This window comes from Mus caroli, unplaced genomic scaffold (genome assembly GCF_978045245.1).
Source record: "Mus caroli unplaced genomic scaffold, Mus_caroli_1 scaffold_12, whole genome shotgun sequence".
NCBI lineage: Eukaryota > Metazoa > Chordata > Mammalia > Rodentia > Muridae > Mus > Mus caroli.
The window spans coordinates 61,056,305-61,082,372 of NW_028227267.1; the positions used below are offsets into that span (position 1 = coordinate 61,056,305).

Consider the following 26,068-nt stretch of genomic DNA (forward strand, 5'->3'; position numbering starts at 1 on the left):
TTACCCAGGGGACAACTACAATACTGACCCACCTTTCTTCCCTGAGCAGCAGAGGATTAAATAAACTCTGGAGTACGGCCTCACTATACATAACAGCCTATATCTACAGTGGGATTCGCTTAACCTACATGCAGCAATACCTCTGCAAACACTATAGGTTATAGGCTTCCAACTAATTCCTTATCAGGATGTGAGATGCCAGTTTTTGGTTGACCACCTGCTCCTTGACAGCCAAGAATAAAAGGCATTGGTTACTCTCCTCTTTGCTGGTCCTAAGTTGTCTGGAAGAGGCAATTTAAGTGAGGAAGGATTGACTCTGGCTCATGGTTTGAGGGATACTGCAGAGCATGGTGGGGAAGGCATTAGGTGCTTGCTCACACTTTAGCAGACCAGTCAAAAAAGAGGAGGGAAGCCAGGCCGGGTTATAAACTTCAAGACCTATCCCCAAGAAATTCCTTTCCTCCAGCTAGGCCCCATTTTCTTTCTTTCTTTTTTTTAAAATTTTTTTATTAGATATTTTCTTCATTTACATAGGCCCCATTTTCTAACAGTTCCACAGCGTTCCAAAACACCACCAGAAGTTTGGGCCCATGGTATCAAACACATGAACCCAAGGGATGTTTTACATCCAGGTCATTAGAGATGGAGGCTCTTCTGGAGCTCTCAGGAAACACAACAGAACAGAGCAAACAGTACACTGGGCAGGTTCCCACTACAGTAAAGAAAAACAAGGTGGTCGTGAGGTCGTTTCTGCTGCTAAACTTTGGGGGCAGATTTTTGGGACCTGCTGGGAACAGGACTTCTGAGAGCCCACGGCTCCACTTAAAATTGAAGGCGTTCATGTTCTACTTAGGCAAAAGATGTGCAAATGTGTACAAAACAAAAAACAATACAGTGTCTCCTGGAGGCAAACCAAACAAAACCAGAGCGATATGGGGAAAAGTAACTCGGGCCCATTGGACACAGAATCTGTGTGATGCTGTACTATTCCTGGATTTAAACTAATGGAGAGTAAATGAATCAAAGTAGATTTGTGCTCTTGTAAAAAAGAAAGAGAGAGAGACAGACAGACAGACAGACAAGTAATTGTTGCACTTGACTGAGACAAGCAGCTTGACTGACTCTCATGACATCACCAAGCATCTGGCCCACGCTCCATTTTAACAATAAAGAAGAGAGTATGTAAGGGTGGTGTCTGGGTCTGCTGGCCCACGAACTTTCCAGAGGAACCACCAAAGGTGAGTGCTACACAGGCTAAGTCAGTAGACAGTGACATTTTGGAAAGTTTGCAAACTCTTGGGCATCCGGGCTGGCGAGTTCCTCTTGCAATCTGCTTCAGCTGCAGCCAGGCGGTAGCTGCACCTTTTGCCTTCTGTCCGGTTTTACAAATAGGAATCATGTGTGTCAGAGAGAACTGGAAGGTGATAGAGAATTAAGTTCCTCACACTCTGCCCACCAATAATGTATCATAATAGGAAGATCAACAAAAGAGGATTGATCAACTCATTGTTCCCTAGATGTTTTTTTTTCTTAGGGTCAATGCCAAGCGTTTGCAAAAAGGACATTCCTACTAAAAGAATAATGTGTGAGCCTAAAATGAGAACTGGTTTTCCAGGGAAATCAATTTTTTTTTAAATTCATACATAGCAAACCAAGTAAGTAAACTCTTAGAATTATGGTGGCAATAAAGTCTCTGCTTTTGGCCAAGATCTCGTGAAGAGTGAGGGTGTACTGGTCTCTGGTTATCCTGGCACTTCCTGAAGCCTAGCTTTTCACTTCTCATGCCTTGGGTTCGTGACCATTTTCAGTGATAGCCAAACTATCAGAGGGTAGGTAATGGCCTTTACTAGCCTTCTAAAAGGTAAGTTATAGAGAACCTTATCTCAAAACAATGCCCTCCCCTCTCCCCGCAAAAAAATAAAAAACAAACAAACAAACAAAAAAAAACCAAAAACCTTTTCTTTAAAACAACAATAAAAAGCAAGGAATTGTGAAGCACTCCTTAAATCCTAGCTCTAAGGAAGCAGAGGAAAACAGAACTCTCTGATTCTGAGGCCATTCTGGTCTACATACCAGTTAGTTCCAGGACAGCCTGGGCTATTGTAAGATCATATCTCAAACAAACAAACAAACAAAAGTGAAATTAGTTTCTGATACTATCTGACAGAACATATGCTGAAAGGCTGTTTAGCCACTGTGTACAGGTTTAACAAACTTCCAAGAGAAAACTAAACAGTAGGCTATTTTGGTGACAAGTCTGCCTAAGGATGATGGCTATATGACAGTCTCAAGAGTTAGAAACGAAGTCTGGGCTTTGGAGAAATACACTTTTTAAATATTATTTTACATGTATGTGTGCAGTGCCAGCAGAGGTCAGAAGAGGGCATCAGATCTCCCAGAGATGGAGTTAGTGTTGGCTGTGAGCTGGGACTCAAACCCAGGTCTTCTGCAAGAGGGAGCAACCTCTCCTGCCCTGACCTGAACTTCTAATGTATGGCATGTTATCAAAACAAGAGAACAGAATAATTTGAATGAGGCACTATATCATATTCAGGGTTTCTATGGTACATAGGTTTCCAAGTACAGTTTAAAGAGGACATACATTTTGTATGAAACTCAGCAGGGGGCTGATGAGATGGCTCAGGGGGTAAAAGTACTGACTACTCTTCTGAAGGTCCTGAGTTCAAATCCCAGCAACCACATGGTGGTTCACAACCACTCATAATGAGATCTGATGCCCTCTTTTGGTTCGTCTGAAGACAACTACAGTGTACCTATTTATAGTAATACATCTTTGGGCCAGAATGAGCAGGAACTGAGTGAGCAGGATAGACCAGAGCAAGCAGAGGTCCTTAAATTCAGTTCCCAACAACCACATGAAGGCTCACAACCATCTGTACAGCTACAGTGTACTCATATTCAAAATAAATAAATAAATAAATAAATAAATCTTAAAAAAAAAAAAAGAAACTCAGCAGGATATTTAAGCTTCTTCAACCAAAAGACAAGCAAGTAGAACACTTACTCCCAAGTCCATATCCTGCCACTGCCACAGCAAGCCCCATGAAAGCTGTGATCTTAGGTTCTAACACTCATTCCCATACTATAAGAGCCAAGATCGCCTTTGATCCCCTAGTATACAGTGTGTGTGTGTGTTCTCCTAGTATCTACCACAGGATGGATACAAAGTAATACCTGGAATATTTGAATCCTAAGAAGAAAACACTCACTTGTCTCCCACAGTTTTCAGTTAGTCACAAGCTGACCTCCATTTGTGCCAGTGTTTACACATCTAAAATTCATGTTCTGATGAAGCTGTCATACCTCACGATGACTCTCATGGTACCAAGAGTCACTAACTGTGCTGTTTCTTTGTAGACAATGGCTACAGAGGGCATGTGGAGCACAGGCTTTCTATTCTACTTAACTGTCAGGGACTAGAGAAATAGGGGTGCATCATTCTTGGTTAAAAATAACAACTGCTGCCAGAGCATCCACAAGAGAAAGGGAGACTTTTAATCCACCTCAAAAGCATCATGATAATTTCTCTTTCAGCTATTTCTGTTTGACCAGAAAGGAACTAGGAAGTATAATTTGCCAATTTTAAAATGCATTTAAGGACAGTTCATCTTCTTATTGGCTATGAGAAATGGATTGGGATAGCTTTACTTGTCAATAAGTGGCAAAGTTTTGTTGTTTTTCCTCAAATAGTCTAATGGATTGAAATGAGGTCATGTCCAGGCTCCTGCTGTCTCATGTAAATGCTAAGAACTTCCTTCTCCTTGCAGAGGCACAGGAGGAGCAGCTCATTACGTTCCACTCGAGTAATTCCACAAGGGTATGGGAGAGGAGAAACTCATTTTAAAATTCAGCCTCCAGTACCTATTAATTCCAAAATTTATAGTTTATCCCCCCAGCATTTCCTATTCTCAACCAGCGCTGACATCAGGAAGGATTTTGGGAAAGGAAGCCGAGCTGATGGCAAAACTATGTCGGGGAGGCAGAGGGCATGCGCTTTAGTCAGGGGGTCAGGAGCTCAACCCTGCCACCACAGCACCATGAAGAAGGAATGGAAAGACAACACTGAAGCACTGAGAGAGGGCTCTGAGTCACTTCAGTGGGGTAAGCTTAATCCTTCACTAGTACTTACCTTTGGATTGACATACAGCCTTAAAATTTTGAAGAAAATCAAAAGATCCTATACTGCTCTGTGTCTCCTCGGAGCCTGGCTCGTCTGGAGAAGACATGGGCTAACAGAGCCTAACCTTGCTGAGGCTGTGGGCTCTCCTTACCTACTCATTCAGTCACATTCTCATTAGCCTGGGAAGCATCAGCCTTCACGCCTAATGCCATGCAGCTTCTTTGCCTGCCGAGTCTAATAAAATGCTTGCCCGGAGCATATAAAACATGCCACTGAAATGCCGAGTAAAATACACTGGGCAGATGGGGGATAATTCTTTCTGGCAATGGTATTGTTAATAATTCTATCCCAGCAACGCACCTTACCTTAACACCAGGTTGTCAAGAAAACCAAATTTTGCAATTTTTATAAATAACAATGTCCCTTTATAATATGGGAGCAGAATCAGAAGATTTGTACAAGATTTAGCATGGCTGGATTGTCAAGTTACTCTCTTCCATGTCGGGCTCTGACTTCAGGAAGGAAGTATGGAAAGACTTTTCAACCAGTTTCAAATTTTAAATTCCTATGCTGTCCTGTAAATCAATCCCCTCTCAACCCCTAATCTTGAGTCATGGGCATAGAAAAAAAAAAAACCCAAAAAACAAAAACACTGCCCTTAGTTCGTATGTGGGAGGAAAGTGGAGTGCAGACATCTTGGAAAACAGACAAGGAGAGGGTGTGTGATTAGAACCCACTGCAGCAGGGATGCAAGTCAAAATGGCCAGAAAGCCAAGCTTGCAGTCGAGGGTGCAAGATCACTTGCCACTCTAGCCGGACTCAACAAATCCTCACAGCACTTCACCCCTGCCACTGACACGCCCTGCCTCCCCTCAACCCCTGAAGCATCCCGCTCACAACCGCAGGAAGCAGCTTCCGGGTTTCTGCAGTGTTTCCTCTCCCACTGTTCTGGTGGTCAAACTTTTCTGTGAGGGCAGCCCAGGTCCCACCCACTATCCACTGCTCACACAGAACCACAGAAGAGTGAACAGTGACATCTTCTCCCCGCACCTCCCCCCTCAAAAAAAACAAACAAACAAACAAACAAAAAAACCAGAAAACAAAAAACAAAAAAAGTGATGAAGTCTCCCAGGCTACCTATAAGATTCGTCAGGTGATCTTGTCTCAGCTTGACAAGCACCTAGAACAACTCGTAGGGACACATGTTCTGTTTGCATTGTTTTTATTTTAAAAGAAAGGCACAGCAGACTTCAACTGGTTGAAGCGACCACTTCAGAAATTTTCTGCTGAATAAAATCATCCTGAAAGTTATTAATTTATATTATTATTGTAATTTAGATTGATTGATTGATTTTAGGAGGAAGGTATGTGTGGAGGTCAGAGGTCAACCTGTATGAGTTGACCCTCTCCTTTTGCTATGTGAGTACCAGAGACCACACTTAGGTTGTCAGGCTTGGTGGTAGGGGACTTCAATCACTGAGCCATCTCATTGGCTCTAATTTCTTTTTTTATTTTGACCATGTAGTGAAAGGAAGAATACCAGCTATTTAGCATGCGTGTCCTTTAAACATTTAATAGGCACGAAATCACTGTACTCCTACAAATAGCTATCATCATGTTTTAATTTTTTTTTCACTTATTTTTATGGAGTGTGGGTGTTTTGCCTACATGTATGCCTGTGTAATATATGTATTCCCAGTGCTGCAGAGGCCAGAAGAGGGTGGCCCCCCCCCCTGGCATGGAGTTATAGACAGGTGTGAGCCACCATTTGGGAGATGAGAATGGAACCTCAGTCCTCTGAGACAGAAGCTCTCAACTGCTGAGCCATCTCTCCAGCCCCATGGTCTTACAATAGTCATTTTGTAGCAAGTGACCTGCCTATGGATACCTAGAACATATTTAGTATGTATTCCTAATTGCTATATCATCAAATACCAAAGAAAAAGAAAATACAAAAATATAAACTCAACATTTAAAGCAAATAATTTAAAATTTATCATGCCTCTCCACCTTCATCTTTCTGCACACACATCTTTCGCTTTATTACCCGTACTGTTACTACTGGTTTTTGAGATAGTCACCCTCAGCCGCCTAGGCTAGCCTGAACTTGGTATGCTTTCCGGGCTCCTGCACACTCTTAAGTGATCCTCCTGCTTCAGCCTCCTGCGTGCTGGGATGACAGGTTGGAGCTGCCATGACTCAGCCTGCCTTACACTTTGTCATGATAACACAACTGCTCCACCTGCTCCCCATCATCTCATTTACATTCCCTCAAGATTACTAAGCCAGGATCGTCCTTCGCTGTGGCATGCCACTTAATAAATTCACCGTTATTGATGGGGCCACTTGCTAAAAAGCAATCACACTTAAATGTAAAAATCTAAAACACACACTCATTCTTTTCTCAGTGTTACTAACTGGCCTCTGAGATCTGGGAGCTTAAGAGATATTCCCTTCAGCAGGCTAACTCAATTCAGCAACAAAACAATAATGAAGATGAAATATTCTTTGTGATTATAATAAAGTTTTAGGAACAAAACCAAAAATAAGAGAAGTCAATTTTTTCTAAGTAGTAAGTCATGAGTTTGTAGTTTTCTCATTTAATAAAAAAATTAGTAATTCTAAGAATCTACATGAAGTGCGAGGTGAACGATGAAGTCTTTGTCACTTCAGACCGTAACACTCTTGATAGTTCATTACCATACATCTGTAAACACTGACTTTGAGAGGACCTCTCACAAGCTGACTATCAGGACAGGCAGGAAAAGGGAGCTCTGACTGAGCTCATTCTCAGGGGTGACGGCTCCCCAGGGTTAGTCTGCTCATGGCACCCAGACATGCTAGCCTGCAGCTAGAGCACTAGTCTCTGCACATGATACTCTCCAGAACCCGCCTGGTGAAGAACTCACTGAAACCATAAGTAAAAAGAGACAGGCACGAGACTGATACCAAAACCTTACACTAACAAACTGTCCTGGGAAGAATTCCAAAATGCTAGAGACCAAGGGAATGAAAATACAGAACCCTCAAACAACATTCTAGAGACATGCTTTATAAGCCGATTCATCTCTTCCATACTAATTCTCCCAGGAGGCAATAACACACTCTGTAAAATGCATCTGTGTGTCAGACACGTCTCAAATGTAGATTATACGCACGTCAGGTTAAGGGCAGGGACACCAAGTTTAGAGCTTTGATTTAATTTGTGTTTGCCATAATACTGTGGCTGCAATGCTATTTTCGCTCACGACAGCAGTTATTCCAAGAACCTATTTTTGGATACTTGAATTTGGGGGGAAGGAGACACTTACTTTCAAGCTTGTTTTCCATGCTGATTCCCTGGCTTCTGGGGCAAGTATTTTAAATTAACTTCTTGGAGTTATTTATTTATTGGAGTCAAAAAGCCAAAATCCATTTTCCTTATAATTTCATGGTTCTATGTTTACTGGTGGGTTTTATTTTTGTTCTCCATTACTTATAGAAGATGAACATGGCAGAAACAACCCAAGAACAAAAACATATTACAGGTAAACTGGTCCATAAGAACAACAAAACCTGCGCAGATACATTCGTCTGTATCTTCCTGGCAGTCTTTCACTCACCGGACTACAAAGAACAGCAGGAAGTAACTGTCACGCTCCACGGCTCCAGGCAGTCACCACGCCCACCTGATACTGCTAGGTACTCTCACAGTTACTGCTGAGCCTGGTCAAGGCTTCCCCAAGCTTGTTGCTTTTTTCCCATCTTTCTTAACTGGGTTAAAGAACCTGTGGTGTGGCTTAGAAACTTCTATCTTCTTCCTTTGATATGAAACAGGAGTAGGAACAGTAGCCAGGCCTCATTCTCTGTGTTCTAGCCACAGACCCAAGACACACCTATTTCCCAAGGGACACCATGGCCAGATCCTGAAAGGCATATAGGGAGAATATACTGGGGCCTGCCTCCTAGGCTCCAAGCCTCCAGAAATCTAGTCCAGCTTACACGACCTCTTCTTCCACCGAAAGCTGTTTCTAATCTCTCTCTCCCCCCAACACTGCCCCATTACCGGAAGGGGGTTGACTGAATGAGTGAAGGGGCAGGTTTTGGAAAGTCCCAGTTTTCATCTCACACTATCTGCAGATATAGGCCTATCAAATGTACGTTTTCCATCTTGTAGATTTATAAACCTAAGCCTAGCTTTTTGGTAATATATAGCAAAAGTTTAATAAGTAACTAATCAAAGATTATCCAATAATGTCTTCCAAACTCTCCATTAAAATAGACAAATCTTTAAAACAACAAATACTGTACTAAACAGGAAACAAGACCAAATGTGCAGGTAAACAGGGATGCTCCTGATGGCGGACTAAACAACGCCTTCCTTCTTTATGTGAAGTTTTGTTAAGGTATGACTCACATGTGGAGCAATTTACATATCTGAAATGTGATTCTAGTATATTCATAAAAGCATAAAAGCAGTGTGCTCTTCAGCTGTTTCCTGGCCCCCAGACCTCTATCTTTCCTGGTCTGGGCCAGTGCCAAATATGTTCTTTTTCTACAAATTTGATTACTCTGGATATTTTCTATAAATAGAACCACATAATATTGCCCCTTGTAATAATCAATGATTCAGGGAGTCAGTACTGGAAAAGTGAAGTACACAGGACAGAGAATGCAATAAGGTCAGAAAAGGAAAAAAAAGCAATATTCACAACATTTTATACATCTGAATATGACTATCTACAATAAAGCACACACTGATAAGTCCTGGGGAAATGCATCCTTGCGGTGCTTTGGTATGGTGAGGTACTGGGGAAACTGCACACGCCCATGTCTCTGCACATACATGTTAGCAGGCTGTAGTTTGTGGACACTCTCCTGTAAGTGTTTTATTTTTCTCACTCAAATGTGAAGCAAGGTCACCACAAAAAAAAAAAAAAGATAGTTTTCAGAGGAAAAACGAAGTGTAAAATAATTTTAAGAAAGCGGAAAAGGTGAATCAGGAAGACACGGTATGAGTACCTGACAGAATTAAAAATCTCTCTGGGGTTCGAGATCATGAATTTAAAATGAGATAAATTAGCAGGGTTTTAAGTTTTTGTTTTTTTTTTTTCTAGCTACAATCAATCGCAAAAAAAAAAAGCAAAAACTGTGTAAGTTGGAAGATGTAAGCAGACGAGCCTGTACCTGTTCCTTGAGCTGTAAATAACTCACTGATGGTGTTCCCATGTCCAGTGCACTCTCTGACAGACACCTCAGATAACTTCCTACCTGACACTGGAGCAGCTTACTCTGAAGACGAACACTCTCAACAAGAACATCCCACTATTTCATCACACGCATCATCTCCATTCACCCTCAAATCTCCACTTACTGAGGTCCTAAGTTCCTAATGATTCCCATATGGGTTGACTGGGGAGCCAGTATCAAACCTTGTCTAACTCTGAGTTCATCTTCTTTTACTCTATCATTACACTTAAATCTTCAGGTTAGAAACATAAGAACTGGTGTCTGGAGATGCTGACACTGGATGTCTGTCCAGTGGTACAGACACTGTCCTCAGTGGATGCCTGACCATCACCAAGCTAAGCTCCTTCTATGTTCTCTGCTGCTGTCCTTCCATGCTCCTCCTACAGCTAGTTATACTGTCTTTCCTCACACTCCTTTCTGATAGTTATGCCTTTTTATTTATGCTATCCCATTGTCTTTTTACTATCATCCAGCTCTCCTCACTCAGGCACAGGTTACTCTGACAGCCTTCTAATCTGGCCTCCTATGAGTCACTCATAATATTACCATGTCCAGAGCAGACACATTTACACACAGACTAATGGTTACATAGAGCTAAGAGGGATGGGAGGAAAAGAATGGTTTCCATTAGATCCCAAGGTTCTGGGGGCACAGTGACAGTATTGTAAAAGTAAGCGTGGTGACACTTACGTGACTATAGGTACATTCCAGCATTAAACAAGTGGGCTCTATCTCAATGAGGTTGTTTCTTTTAAGTACAAGTACATTGTGTGTGGCAATATGACAACATGGTAGCGATGCCTCTCTCAGCCACGTTCACGTGGGTCCCAGGGATTGACCTTGGGGCATCAGGCTTCACAGCAGGTGCTTACCCGCTCAGCCATCTCAGTGGCCTTTTCATTTTCTATACTTACTTACCCAAACCACTACAGATACATTCAGGCTTCTGCCAGGATTCTGATACTATTTTGTATTTCTGTCAGTAGAAACAGGAGTGTGGCTCTAAAAGGCAAACCATAGGTAACTGCCCAGACATAGCCCGGCTCTCTTCCATAGGAGCTGCTGTTTTGCATTTCCACAGAAATGGATGAAAATGCCACTTCTGCGGAGCCTAATCAAGAGAAAACTTTGCCAAATTGTTTGCCAGTGTGACAGGTGAAGGATGGGACCTCAACAGAATTTTAATTCAACTCACTCTTGATTCAGAGTAAGTGTTTTTGCTGGGATGCGGTGATTTACACCTGGAGACTGGTCCAGGAGGCCTGCCATGAGCTGGGGACTACCAGGGCTGAGTGGACTGAGTCTCAAGGACAGCGGAAACAAGGGAGAATAGCAACCATCATCTTGGAACTTTACCTGTGCTCAGGAAGCCTGTGCATTACTTTTGTCCTGGTCCCTTTCGTCCCTCTTTCTGTCCAGCGGTTGGTCTTACCTTACTTACGAGCTCTCTCTATTAATGTAGGGTGATACCTTTCTACTTTGTTAGCTTTACCCCAGACTTTCTTTCCACCTATATTTATCCATCATTTCACGCCTGCTTTTGGATTATGAGACTCCGTTAGGAAACATGTCTCCCACTTCCAGGATACAAAAGGATAATTTATGTTTTCTTCTATGTATATAAATTCACTTCTCTGATTGATTTGAAATTCATCTTGCTGTATGTGAGGAATGGAATAGTTTTGGACTTTTATCCTATGCTAACATATTTGAATAAGGCTTACTTGACTGGGCATATGTATTTATCCAAACATTCAGTCTATGCCAAAAAGCATGATGCTACTCTAAGGCCAGGTGACTTCATGTTCCACTTCTGCGAATACAAAGCTCCATTTTTGGAGGGTGCAGATCATCTAGACAATTGCCACTCAGTGCTTTGAAAGGCTTTCAGCATTTCTGATCGGTCAGGCCTGAGCCACACCTTCTCTAGCTGTGCCAGGTAAGATGAACCGAAGCCAGAAAATACCGAGTCCTAGGGTGAAGATATTAAATTAAAGTTAAGGTTAAAAATACGTTAGAACTAAACAGGAACCTTACAAAAGGATAAAGTGTTGTGCATCCTTTTGACTAAAATTTAGCCAGTGCAATTCCATGAAAGAAAACTCAGAAGTAAATGGAGCCCCAGCCGAAGCCTTAGGTCCCACTCTAAAGTCCATCAGGAGTCATGTGCTTTCTGTTATTTGCACAGTATCATTTACTATTTGCATGTTCTCAATGGTCAATCCTTTCTCATACCAACTTTATGTGATAAATGCACTTTGGAATATTTGTGAAAAAATTAACTGATTGCATTATTGGTATAATTAAAATCCACACTAGGCACAAAGAAATATCAAAATGTATTCTGTTACCAGAGAAAAATATACAATGTTGTGACTCATTTAAGTTAGGCATTGTTTTTATTCTCATCTGCTATGTAGAAATTTGAAACAAACTTTCGGAAAGAATTAAACTTCACAGAAGAGGGAAATGGAGCAGAGTGCAATCAGACCTCCAGAACACTGAAGTCTTCCCCTTACACTGTGGTCAGTCAGGAAGACACTGGCTTATTACTGAGAATATGGTCTCCTCTTAGCTACAGTCAAGAGTGAGGGAGAGACAGTTCCATTGTGGCTACCTAATTCACCTCACATATGCCATCTGACCTCCAGCACTGCAAATCCTGTCCTTCCTCAGGCAGTGAGGTCAATGCACTGGGAAACAGGGAAAAGAGAGAGCAAACACCCTGGGTAACATATTGTCGGCTACTGACATTTTCATTTTGAAGACAAGAATGATACAGTTTTGGTCTCTGACTTGATCAGAGCCTGATCAGGTTTCTGGGACTTCTAAATCTCCATCAAATGCTCCGTCCAGGATGCTACACTTGTGGTCGGATTAGGTAAGAATAAACTCTGTCGCTGTCAACATCTCCAACAAATCAGAATCCTGTATATATCACTTATGCTGGAAAGTGGGGGCTCCTTAAAGGACAGTTCTACTGTAGAATATATACTAAGTATGTTATAATAATCATGTATTTATACCATGTCAGATGGGGAAAATGAAGCTGTCAAAAGTACTGAAACCAGACACGGATCAGATTCTATTACACATAGTTTGTAACCTTTGGGAATCCATTCAGAGACTGACCGTCTTCTGCAGGAAAGTGAATCTCAGAGCTCTCCTATACTGTTCAACACAGGAGAATCAAGCTGCACAGAGGCTCTTCAAGGTCATGGAAAGATATACATTTATAAATACTATCTTTAAGCTGGGTGGTGGGGGTGTATGCCCTAATCCCCGCATTAGAGAGGCAGAGGCAGGAGGATCTCTGTGAGTTCGAGGCCAGTTCGAGGTGTACAGAGTGAGTTCCAAGAGAGCCAGGACTACACAGAAAAACCTTATCTCAAAAACAACAGCAGAAACAACAAAAGCCCTAAGAATGTTAACTCTATAAAGACTGTCACCAGGCAGCAGGCAGAGGACAAAGTGAAGCTGCAAACTCAGCTGGCAGACACTAGCTCCAGCTTTGTGAGCTTTCTTATCTCACCAACACAGCAGTCCTAGTATCTCACAATACCCGCAGAGCTAGAATCTGGACTTCAGATTATCTTTTAGAAACGAAACTGGACTGCCAAGTGTTTCACAATACTAGGAAACCTACCTTTCCATGACAGCTAGGCACTCCTTTCTCCAGGTAAATCTACTCCCTCGTCGAAGCCGGAAGGTTCCAGGTGTGGCGGAGACTGGGGGAGGTGTTTGTCTCCATTCAGGGTCCTCTATTGGAATGGGGGCAGGTCTCATACTTAACGTAGCCCCTGGAATAAACAAGACATTTTTTTTTAAGCAAATATCTCACAATTTAAAAAAAATCAGTATTATGAAGATACCATGAAAACAAGACAACGAGCTGAGTATGAGCTTTCCTTTGTTCACTGAAACAAGATATTTAATATTCTTATTTTTAAAAGCATGATAAAGGAGTTGGAAAGGTGGCTTCGTGGTTAGGAGCACTGATTTTTCTTCCAGAGGTCCTGGGTATTGCCCAGCACCTTAATGACAGCCAACAACCATCTGTAACTCCAGTTCTAAGGGATCCAATGCCCTCTTCTGGCCTTTCCTGGCTCTGTACACACATAGTTCACAGACATACACGCAAGCAAAACACCTATACACACAAGATAAAAAAATGACCATAGGAAAATCCTGAAGAAGTAAAAGTCTCTTTTTTGAAAAGCCCATGAGAGTCACCACACCTGTTACCTTCCCATCTGCTTTCATGTGTCCCTCAGTTCCTTTAGTGCACTGCATACAAAGCATGAGACCTACCTCCTGCAGGACTGGACTTTCCCCTTAAGCCTTTGTTGAAATCCCTATACTAGGCCAGATGTGGTATACACCTTTAATCCCACCACTTCCAAGTCAGAGGCAGAGGGATCAGAGTTATTAAGGCTAGCCTCAGCTACATGAGACACTGTCTCAAAAAGAAAAACGTCATCTAATACAACAGCAAAGGAAATAAGATGACATTTTACAAGCCTTCAGTGAGTAGGATTCAGTCGTTATAGGTTCATTGCCTACTAATAATCCCATATTCATCAGGGCAGTGGTGGCTTGTGCCTTTAATCCCAGCACTTGTAAGGCAGAGGCAGGCAGGTTTCTGAGTTCAAGGCTAACCTGGTCTACAAAGTGAGTTCCAGGACAACCAGGGCTACACAGAGAAACCCTGTCTCGAAAAAACAAAAAACAAAAAAATTAAAATCCCATATTCTTTCACTTCTCAACTATAACAACTTCAATCTGAGAGAATTTACTAATTTAGACTAGCTTTTCTCAAAAAGCTTCAGGCAGTTATAATTCACTAGTTCTTCATCTATAACATGCCTTTTTCTGTGGCTTGCTCTGGACTTGAGACTAGACACAAACCAGAGAAGCCATTGTCTCAGGCTTGTGTGGACTTAGCTCACAGATCGGAAGAAAGAGTAACGCTTCCCCAGAGGGCTTTGCCTCCGGCTCCTCGTTTACTACATACACTGATAATTCAGTTTTTCCAAACATAATTACAGTGATATCACTCTTCTGATTAAAGTCTTCAGGACGTTCCCTCTGACTACAGTTTAATGTAAACTTTTTTCCTTTCTTTTTAGACAAGAAGTAAAGTACCCCAGAACTCCTGCTTCCACCTCTCAAGTATTAGAGTATGGGCATGCTTCACTATATCTGACTTCTCAAAACTCTTAATGATATGTCCTGGAAAGGCAGGTTAGATTCAAGGGGTTTATGTATATATGAATACATGTTACTCTCACACAGTGAACACATTTTGTTCATGATAAGAACTGTTTTCTATCATCTCATCAGGTAGCACCATGGATAATATCTCTATTTTAATACACCTATATTCCCCCTTCTCCCCTCCCCCTTCCATGGAAACCCTTTCTGAGACAGGGCTGTACTATGTTGCTTGGGCTAGCCTGTAATGCCTGACTTCAACAGTCCCTTCTGCTTTAGCATCCCAGGTAGCTGGAACTAAAGGTACGCAAAATGTGGGCCTAGCGAAACCCTCTTCTCAAAGGCAACATCTTTATTTGTATTTTCTTGGATGTAGACCAATGGTTTAAGCCTATTTTGTCCTTTTCAAACATACTATCTTTCTGTTTCTCCCTTATTAGTAAATCTCTTCTTCAAATGGCAAGTTAAAATATCTCAGATTCACTTCATCTTTAATTTTCCTACCTCCCTGCAGATAATACACAGCCAATCCATACTCAAATTTCATTAATTTTACATTCAAAATAAATCCAGTATAAAAGTCTCTTTTTATATGTAATGCTGATTTAACAGCGTCATCTCTCACAACCATAACTGCCCAGGGCAGTTATATACTCTCAACAAAGGCATGTGGGTAGCCAGAATCCAAGGGCTCCATGGGTCCTTCCTTGACTCCTGGTAGCTGTGCCTTGTGCAGTGATTTCCCACTCTGTACTCATGACTGTGATCAACAGCATGTGGCAGTGAAAGCAAGTCTCCTAAGAACTCAAACACAAGGGCATCTTTCTTTGGTTTCTTTTTCAGATCACTTGCTCAGAGAGGAGTTGCTAGGTGAGAATAGATGCTGGGGTTCTTGAGGAACTGCTGTCTCGGGCCATAAGGCAGTAAGGAATAGGGATAGCCAACATCCATGTGAATGGACCGTCCAGTTCCTGTGACTGCAGCCCTGACTGACAGCTTGACTAAGGCTCATGAAGATGTTTCTCCTGGATTCCTCATCTCTAGAAACAGGAAATAAATCTTTGTTGTGCTAACCTACAAAAATGCAGCATGGTTTGTACCACAGCAGATAATTAATATAGGTCATTGCAACCATGTCCAGTTGTTATTTCATCCTCCCAAACACTAAGCTTGGTATTTATTCAAGTGCACCAATTTGGCAGAAAAAAAAAATCCCTTTAAGATAAAGGGAGGCAGAGGCAGGCGGATTTCTGAGTTCGAGGCCAGCCTGGTCTACAAAGTGAGTTCCAGGACAGCCAGGGCTACACAGAGAAACCCTGTCTCGAAAAACCAAAAAAAAAAAAAAAATACTAATAGTGGAATGAGCACCTTTTCTGTTTGCTTCTATTCTGCTATTGTCAGTCTGACTTTTGTTAGTCTCTGATCCTTTTTCTATTGCACTATAGATTTTAACTGAGTGCAGATGCAACATCAATTATTAGTCACATAGCTGCAATCATTTTTTCACTTGTCATCTGCTGTATCTTTGTTTATGGTAACTTTAAAATCCTAATTTATGATATAAGTTTGTAAGCCTTTACATGCAGTCAGGGGCATGAATCTTTTGTATCAAGGCTTAAATCTGTTCCATTATCATCAGTGAGTTTACATTTCGTATGTCATGGCCAATGCCTTTATGAAAAGGGTTTGGGGACTCAGCAGTTACTAGCCCTGGTTGTGTTCCCGGAGCACCCAGGTTTAGTTTCCAGAACCTCCTGAGCGGCTCACCACTATAATTTCAGTTCCGGGATATCTGATGGCCTCTTCTGGCCTCTCTGGGTACTAGATTTGCAAACGGTGCACAGAAAGAAATACATGCTGGCAAACCACTCAATCAAATAAATCAATAAACAAATAAATAAAAAGTTTACTTTATCCAAATAATCAGAGCCTGGTTCAAAGTCTTTCCTATTTTTACCAGAGCAAGCAAGGTTTACAGCACACAGGAAGAAGAGTCTAGGATAAAAATTTACCTATTTAAAAGTATGTAAATTTTGTTCCGAAAAGAAAAACGTCCAAAACAACCAAGCTAACATCACAGCAGGTCAAGATGGAGGCAGACACAGAACAGAGAAGGCCATGGGCTTTCTTACCCCCACGTTTGCCCTGGTGAAGGGATGGAGAGGTTCAGAGTAGAGGGATGGGGAGAAGAGAACACAAGAGCAGTGAGCTCCAGTGTGGGCTGCTAGAGCTGTGGCTTGTTCTCAGGCAGGCATGCAAGTTAACAGAGAGCAGACTCCTAAGAGGCTAAAGGAAACAGACCGCCGATGTACAAGAGAAATCCCTTTTTGATATTGGGATTTACTGTTAATAATATCAATCTTTAAAAATATTCTGCGGGGGCTGGCAGTTTATCGGCAGTTAAAAGCACTGACTGCTCTTCCAGAGGTCCTGAGTTAAAATTCCAACAACGACATAGTGGTTAACAACCATCTGTAATGGAGTCTGATGCCCTCTTCTGGTGTGTCTAATGACAGTGATATACTCACACAAAATAAATAAATAAATCTTTTTAAAAAGTTGTATTTAAAAAATAAATATATAAAAAAATTCTGTATTGTCTAGACTTCCTATAAGAATTTAGATTAAAATAAAGTTGGTCAGAAAGGAAGGAAAAAAATAAAGTGAGAAAAGGGGGATAAAACCCCAAGACAATAGAGTAGTGACATAGTGACCTTGAAAAAAAAAATCAAGTCTACTTATATATAGAAAGCTGAAACCAAATAACTTTAAATCTGTAAGTATTTTTAACTTTAAAAATACCATATTAATTTTAAAGTTTTTTTTCTTTTCTTGCTCCATTTCTTTATCAAAGTAGCAGTCATTCAGAATAGCACAAGGAGCCAGGAAGGCATGGTAGCTAGCTGCCTGGAACCCAGCCTGGGAATTTGGAGTTGGCGATCCCCAAAGCAAGCCAGGTAGCAAGACTAGCTCTTGGTTCTATAGAAAAACAGGCATTTTCTTATAAATGTTGTCATAAGAAACAAGATCAAGTCCATGTGATTAGTTTCCATCAGCTTGTTTTATTTGTAAGACTTAGCAGGCTTTGGGATGTGCTGGGAAATTCTGATGGGCCTGTTTATCAGAGAATCATGTTGTATCTATAGATACTGGATTATCAATAAAAATAACCCTACTTTCCCTTGCTGAGTTTATGTACAGAGAACCTTGTAAAGGAGAGACTTGTAATAACCCAGAATGAATCTAGAGGCAAGAAGCTGAAAGAAGTATTTCACTAGAGAAATGCAACCCGACGTCATTTAACGTAAGCAAAGAATCTACAAACACAGCCGACTTGTTTGCCAGGCATCTATCTCTCCAGCAGAGAAAAGTCAGCTTTTCATTTTGCAGTTTGCCTTAATTTTACATTTTTTTCTCAAAGTGTATGTGACAATAAGATGATGCTATTTACATTTCTCTGATAACCTGTCTGCTAGACAGAGGGAAGATTATGGTATTAGCAAACTACCTCCTCATAACCCCACCAAGGCTTACTTCCTACAAATTGCTTCAGGCAAGCTGCAGGACCACACCTCAGGAACCTGGCAGCTCTCTCTTGGTATCTTAACATGAACAAAATTCACTTTCACATCTCTTCTCTCTCTCTCTCTCCTTCCTTCCTTTCAGTACACATTATATGTATATTTCAAACACAGACAACAGTGTCTAAAATTCAGAAAGCCACAAAAGGGTTATCATTCAATGGTAAAATGCCTGCCTTGAATGCACAAGGTCCTGGATTTGATCCTAAGCTCTGCAAAACAAACAAACAAAAAACCCAGAGGTTAAATAATTAAGTCTTTCTATGTCTCCCCAAACCAACAGCATCCCCCTTCGAAGCTGATCTAAACTAGAATCCCCAACAGCTTTTATACGTACAAAAATCTAAACAGTGTGTGTGTGTGTGTGTGTGTGTGTGTGTACCCTGGATACCAATAGTAATGTAGTATAAATTGTCTCATATCTTATATTTTAAACTTCCGTATGCTGTTTCACTGCATGCAAATATAATTCATACAAAACATAACTACAATGCTCTACGATATTCCCTTGTAGAGAACTTAACTACTTCTCGATGAGGCGATTCTACTGACTTGTAAAGAAGAACATAAGGCACTCTAAGCAACCATTTAAAAGGCAGAGAGAAAAGAACCTTAGGCACCATCCTGTATTCAAAGATTACAGCAACTCCAAAGCACCCACAGAAGGAGAAACACCACCATTCTTTAGACAGAACCAAAGGCTGTTTTAAAGTCAACAAAGATGCACCAAGGAAGAATCCTATGCCACATTACCTCTTAGATTAAAGGTGAAAGGACAGAAAATCTTACTGATGGGTAAGATTCAATTATTATAAATACAACAGAACTACCATTTGACACTTACCAACATCCCTTTTTCTTTTTTAACTGCTTGTAAAATATACAGAAAAAAATGGAAGGAAATGGGTATAGACTGGGGTTTTAAACAGGAGAGAGCGATGCAACTTGTATGGGAAGCCAATGTCTGCAAATGGGGGAACTCATCCTTGACAAGAGAGACTGCCTGTGCAGAGGGCCGCTCCCAGTGAGCGCTGTTAGTCTTTTCCTGTGCACTGGGTGTTCTACACGCTAACTTCTTTCAATGTCCCTCGGAGCTGGGTGGGCCTAGCTCAGGTTCCTACATACATTTAATTGGGAAGTAAGATGAAAAACAAAACCAAAACCATTCCAAGGCTGCAAGCTGGATTCTTAGCAGGAGTCCCAGTGAGCCCAAAAATGCCGGGGCGGCTCTTTCCTGTTTCCAGTGAAGTCATTATGTCAACAGCTTCCACCCTGCCCCAAACTGAGTAGAGCCCTAAACCCCAGTGTGGGAGTTCAGCTCAACAACCATTGGTCTCTATGCGAGTTCTGTCCTAGGTACTAAATCCTCAGGTAAGCACAGTTCCTCACGGAGCTAGATGAACCCTCCCTATCAGGCTGTGTGTCTCTGAAGCACACCACACTCCAAGTCTCCTTCCTTCTTCATCTGGCTAGCACTGCAAATCACTGGCTTTGGATGAGTCACAGGAGAAGGAGACTCATCCTCAAGAGACTACTTAGCATCCAGTCTGACAACAAACTGCTTCAAGAATAGAGTAGGATTGTGCTGGCCTCATATGGAAGCAGCAGACCTCTGAGCACTTGAAATGGAGTTGGTGGGAAACCGTGCTATAAGTGTAAAACACCTACTGATCTCCAAAGAATGTGGATAAGAGGTAAAACAGGGAGTGGCCATGTTTCAATTTTCAAAATGAAAATGAAGCACTGATGTGACAGGTGCTAACACCCATCATTGCTGTGAATTTTCAGGTTCTTTCTGAAACGTGGCTGCCTAAAAACACGAACCCCCCGTGGCACTGGGGCTGCAGCCCCCGAGAACAGTGCTGCCTGGAACAGTAACAGTAACAAGAACAGAGGCACTTCTTCAAGAGATCTGCTTACGCTTTTAGACACTGCTAGAAAAATATGAAGGGAAAATGTCAGCCGATCCATGTTGAAGGAGTGATAAGATTATCTCATTTTGGAACAGCCGGGCGTGGTGGCACACGCCTTTAATCCCAGCACTCGGGAGGCAGAGGCAGGCGGATTTCTGAGTTCGAGGCCAGCCTGGTCTACAAAGTGAGTGCCAGGACAGCCAGGGCTACACAGAGAAACCCTGTCTCGAAAAACAAAAAACAAAAAACAAAAACAAAAAAAAAGATTATCTCATTTTGTTTTATAAATCTCCCAGGAAGAACTGACTGAGCAACGATCTTCAAGGGAAGCTGAGACTGCCTAACACAGGACAGAGTATTTACCGCCACACAGACTCCTCAAAATGCAAAGCAAAGGTATTGTCTCCACCTTAACAGCGCCATCAAGCTTGGACATGAGCAGTGCCACCACGTGACATGCTTTATGACGCACGACAACACGGACCTCTTACTGTTCACACTGTATTTTCACTGAGGAAAATATACAGCACAATTGTACACACAATTGTACTTGTACTGCTATTTCCTTATTCCTACCACACATTTCTCTATCAATCCATTTTATTTTTGTTGCATCTCAATGTAAATTGATGTCATTTCGACAGATCCCTTCCTAAAAAAAAAAAAAAAAAATCTATGCACTATTTCTGACAAAAACACTCAACCTGAATCTAATGGAGCCCTTAATTCTGACTCTCACTGTATAGGCAATACAGAAGGTGCTTTCTCCTTGGGTATTGGATCTGCTTCTTAAAGGAACAGTGTCCTTTTTTAAAGTATTCAGATTGTTCATGCTCTGTGTGAGAGACATAGCTTGTAAGCTTTTATTTTTTTAAATCTAAGTTCCTTTTTTTTTTTTTATTTCTATGAGTATACTGTAGCTGTTTTCAGACATACCAGAAGGGGGCATCAGATTCCATTACAGATGGTTGTAAGCCACCATGTGGTTGCTGGGAATTGAAAACTCAGGACCTCTGGAAGAGCAGTCAGTGCTCTTAACCTCTGAGCCAGCTCTCCAGCCCCAAATAAATCTTTAAAAATATTAGTGAACAGCAAAAATGTTCACAATTGTTGTATCTAAGAAAATTAAATGAAAATAGCTGGGTACCTTACTGGTCTTTTTAAATGTCTATATATTTGTAACATTTCAAAAGAGAAAACAGGGGAGAATAGAATAGAGTCTAGACTTTTTTTTTTTGGTTTTTGGAGACAGGGTTCCTCTGTGTAGTTCTGGCAGTCCTGGAACTCACTCTGTAGATCAGGCTGGCCTCCAACTCAGAAATCTTCCTGCCTCCACCTGCCTCTGCCTCTCGAGTGCTGGGATTAAAGGTGTGCGCCACCAGGCTCGGTTTAGACATTTCTTTTCTACAGATTGCTACTATTTTGTTTTGTCCTACCAGGGCCTTTTGGGTTGAGAAAAGAAACAAACCAGCAACACCCCCGGCTCCCCAGCCCCACAAAGCACTTGAATGCAGTGCTATGTGGTTGCAGCTCAGGGTCAATGCTGCTGCATGCAACACCTCACCTGCTGTGCCTGCAGGCTTTGCGCACTGCACCTAGACATAAATGTTATACCAACAAGGATCACTACATCATAACCTGTGCACTGTGCAGCCCGAGACAGACACTCTCATGAATCATATTTTTCTTGATCTATCACTTGTTACAAGTATCTTGGAATAAATGATGCCTATTCTTGGCAACTCCAGACACCAAGACTGGTGATCTTTTCTCTTAAGATTTCATCTATTTTTCAATCTAATGCTGCTCCCGGAAGCTATGTGAATGGCTTCACCTTAAAAGTCTAAAATATATTTATTACCCAAGTCACAAGCATTAAAAACACAAAAGCATTAGAAGAGATCATTGGAACAGTACAGTATGAACTCAATAAAAATATTAAATACATACCAATTAACATAATGTTTTTCTAAAAGAAAAAATGGGGGGGAAAAAGTACATTTTTTATGTGTGCACCTTCAGTTGAAGACAAAGGGGCCAGCCACCGATGCTGTGGCCATTCTTCCAAATGGTGCCTAGGAAAATCACCAAACCTGGAAACCAAAAGGCAGCTGAGAAGAAGTGAGCGAGCCCCTTGTTAATAGAAACCTCAACATAATTACAACCACGGCTTAGGCTTCCCACTTGCCTACTTGCATAAAGGAAAATAGTAAAGCATGAAGCCAGTTTCCTGAACAACTTAGCACATGGGCTCACTGACATAGCTTTGCTTTTCCCTTTCGGCACAATAAGTGACAAGGACACTTACCAGGGTTTGTCTTCTCAAGTTGATACCATCGGTAGAACGCCCTTTTCTTCTGCTCACTCAGATCTGATCCCTGCTGCAGCAGCCAGTGAGAGATTCGACTCTGACTGATTCCTACAGAGAAAGAAAAATAGCTCTTGATGGGGCACTGAAATCCTAGTCAAGGTAGTGAGGGCTCTGCTGGTTTTAGTTACTCGGTGATTATTTACATGACTGTGAGAAGCTGTAACTTGAAAAAACTCCTTGAGACTAGCCTGACCGTACTGACATATGCCAAAATGACCTATGAGAAATCAAACATTTTATCAACAAAGATGTTATAGTGCCTTCTAAAATGAATCTGCAAGCTGAGTCCATCAACATGAAATAATGAGAAGACCCCAAATAACATTACTTGTAAGATCAACAGGCTCCGGCTGCTTTGAGAACATGAGATGCCGAAAAAGATACTTTGAGAGGGAAAAATCTAGTCAGCAGTTTTATTTCTCATTAATGACACTAATAAAAAGATTTAGGGGCTAGGAAAGGAGGGGTCATTGAAAACACTGTCTTCAATACAGTTTCTGACTACTTGCTAATTCTTTTAAGCATTTTAGACTCATCTCCATTAGTAGAGAGAAGCAAGAGTTGGCAGACTTAGGTTACAACATGACCTCTGAAGAAAGCCCAGTAATGAAGAACAGTTTCTGGAGTTGACTTTGCCTTCCACACAGAACAAAGTGCACAGCAGCAGTTCTGCGCTGTGCTCAATCGTTTCTTGTCAGCAGTTACTTAGAGATGTGGATGATTTGCACATAGGAAAGTCAAAAGAATATTTTAACACTTAGAAAAATCACATGCTCATTCTTGTCATTATAGTCTTAAAATCCCAATATACAACTGGCAAAAGCAGAGAAATCAGGAAAAAAAATAAAGAAGGCATTTCCAAAATATCATTTGACTATGATAAAGAGTTTATTACATCTTAAAGTCTCTAGAGGACGCCAGGCAGTGGCGGTACACGCCTTTAATCAGGAGGCAGAAGCAGGCAGATCTCTTGAATTTGAAGCCTGCCTAATCTACAGAGAGAGTTCTGGGACAGCCAGGGCTACACAAAGAAATTCTGTCTCTTTGGAAGTCACATATCAGATATTCTGCAGATCAGATATCTATATTATCTGACAGAACATAACAGAAGCAAGGTTACAGTTATGAAGTAGCAACAAAATAATTTTACGGTGTGTGGGGAGGGTGACCACAGCACGAGGAACTGTATTAAAGGGTTGCAGCACTAGGAAGGTTGAGAACCACTGCTCCAAAGGATTAAGACACCCACTGTGGCAACTGGACACTACCAAACACCACTGTACAAACAGTTATATATAAAGCGATTGTGCTCAACAGAAGGCAGAACTACCATGACATTATCACATTTTAACTAAACGCAAGGCTTCAGGGTTTCAGATACTTAGCAGCTCCTATTAGAAGATGAAAAGAGGGCTGGAGAGATGGCTCAGCAGTGAAAAACACAGACCGTTCTTTGGAAGGTCCTGAGTTCAAATCCCAGCAACTACATGGTGGCTCGCAACCATCCATAATTAGATTTGATGCCCTCTTCTGGGGTGTCTGAGGACAGCTACAGTGTATTAACAGTAAATAAATAAATCTTTAAAAACCAAAAAGATGACAAGAGAAAACATGGAGGAGTTAAAAGAAAGACGACAACAGAAAGTTCTCTGAGTAAACACTTTCACTTTTCTTCTTAACATACAGGAACTGGACACAGGTTGTCAGGCTTGGTCAGGTGCTTTTACCCACTGAGTCATCTCACTAGTCCAATGCTTTGTTTTTACCAAGGATGTGATTCTCAAAATGTTCCCAAGTAACCCCAGAGACGCTGCCCAGTGGTAGACTGTCTATGTGATACAGGTGCTGGCAGCCAGCGCTGTGTGCGCGCAGGTTTGGTAGACAGGAATGCTCATTATTCTGAATCATTAAATCAGCCACGTTTGGCAATATTGTAACCAGAATCTAGTTTTGCCATCATAGTATCTTTTTAATATTACTCTAAAATAAGAATGATGAGGGGCTGGAGAGATGGCTCAGCAGTTAAGAAGAGCACTGACTGCTCTTCTGAAGGTCCTGAGTTCAATTCCCAGCAACCACATGGTGGCTCACAACCATCTGTAATGAGATCTGACGCCCTCTTCTGGTGTGTCTGAAGACAGCTACAGTATATTTACATCTAATAAATAAATAAATAAATAATTGATTAATTAAAAAAAAGAATGACGAAATGATCATTCAGCACCATGAAATCAAATTTTATTTGAATTTTCCTTCTGTTACCACATAGGTAAAAAAACAGACAAGTTTAAAAAAATATACCAAGAAAAAGTATGTCTGAGATCTGTTAGCGTTCTCCAATATTAAATCACCCTCACGTTAGAATGCAGTGCCCATCAGCCATGAGAGCTGTACACGCTGTGTTACAGGTAGCAAAGCCCATTAAGAGGACATCAAGTTATAGCATATCCCCATAGCAGAAACTGGCATGCTTTAAATGTTTTCTTTGTTTTGTTATATTGTTTATTTTTTGAGAAAAGGTTTCTCTCTGTAACCCTGGCTTTCTTGGAATTTATGATGTAGACCAGGCTGGCCTTGAACTCAGAGATCCACCTGCCTCTGTCTCCTGAGTACTGGAACTAAAGATGTGTGCCACCACAGTTTAACTAAATTTATTATTTTTTAAAAGCTATAAAACTCTCAAAACTAATCTAACAACAATAACTAGTAATACTTAGTGTTAGCAAGAACATGGGATTCACACATAGCAGGGCTATTTCCAGAAATAAATGGACAGGATCCATAAACACTGAACTTGAGGTGTACAGACCACAGGAGTGCATGTTTACCCAGCACACACATACTCAAAAGACATGCACAAGAAGCTTCAGAAACGAGCATTACCCAGAGAATTCCCTGGTTCCAAAACCTAAATGGCCATCAAATGCAGAATGCATATATTATGGTATCTGTGTCTTCTACTGCAGACTGCCATAGCAACAGGAAGAGGATAAACTAGTAGTGTATGTACAGTATATGGGCAGACCTCACAGAAACAATGCTGCTTCCCCAAAGCCAAACACATACAAAAGCCATACACTACACTATACATCAGCATGTAAATCAGCATACTGGTACCCATGCAGGAAAAAGGTCAAGGATGAAGGTTTATGTAGTGGCCAGTGATGTTCTTTACTGATACGGAAGGTGGTAATGTGGATATCTATACTTTATGAAAGTCACTGAGTTGTCACCTACTATACATATTTAAAATTTAAAAAGATCCCCACAAATTTTTTAAAATTCAAAGACTATATATATTTAATACTATATATTTAGTACTATATATATTTAATTAACATATATTAACATGGGAAGATGCCCTTGATACATAAAGTATATGCTTTTATGAATATAACTTTATATGCCCTGTATTACATTTATATCTAAATATATCAAAAGCTTACAGATACACACTATAAATGTAAATTTTCCCTGCATTTCTACCACTAAAACTTTCTCAATCTTTCTATAAATGTTTTAATGCCTGGCTTTTGACACTGAATATTTTAGTTTCTGTTTGTTCTTTTAGAAACAGTGCAATTAAAGTAAATGAAGACTTATAAAAAGAAGTCCACTT

The 26,068-nt window shown here is 41.1% G+C and overlaps 1 protein-coding gene across 16 annotated transcripts in view; it reads right to left on the bottom strand.

Annotated features, from left to right (window-relative positions):
- Positions 1–26,068, bottom strand: part of Hmbox1 (homeobox containing 1) — a 142,248-nt gene that overhangs the window by 26,237 nt on the left and 89,943 nt on the right. For all 16 annotated transcript variants that reach the window (XR_015044668.1, XR_015044667.1, XM_085828717.1 and 13 more), the window contains exons 5-6: positions 22,387–22,497; positions 13,017–13,170 (exon numbers count right to left, since the gene is read on the bottom strand). Coding sequence is in view for 14 of the 16 variants with exons in the window: in XM_085828717.1 (XP_085684843.1) it covers positions 13,017–13,170; positions 22,387–22,497 (265 nt within the window). In the remaining 2 variants the exon portion in view is untranslated. The remainder of the gene's footprint in view (positions 1–13,016; positions 13,171–22,386; positions 22,498–26,068) is intronic.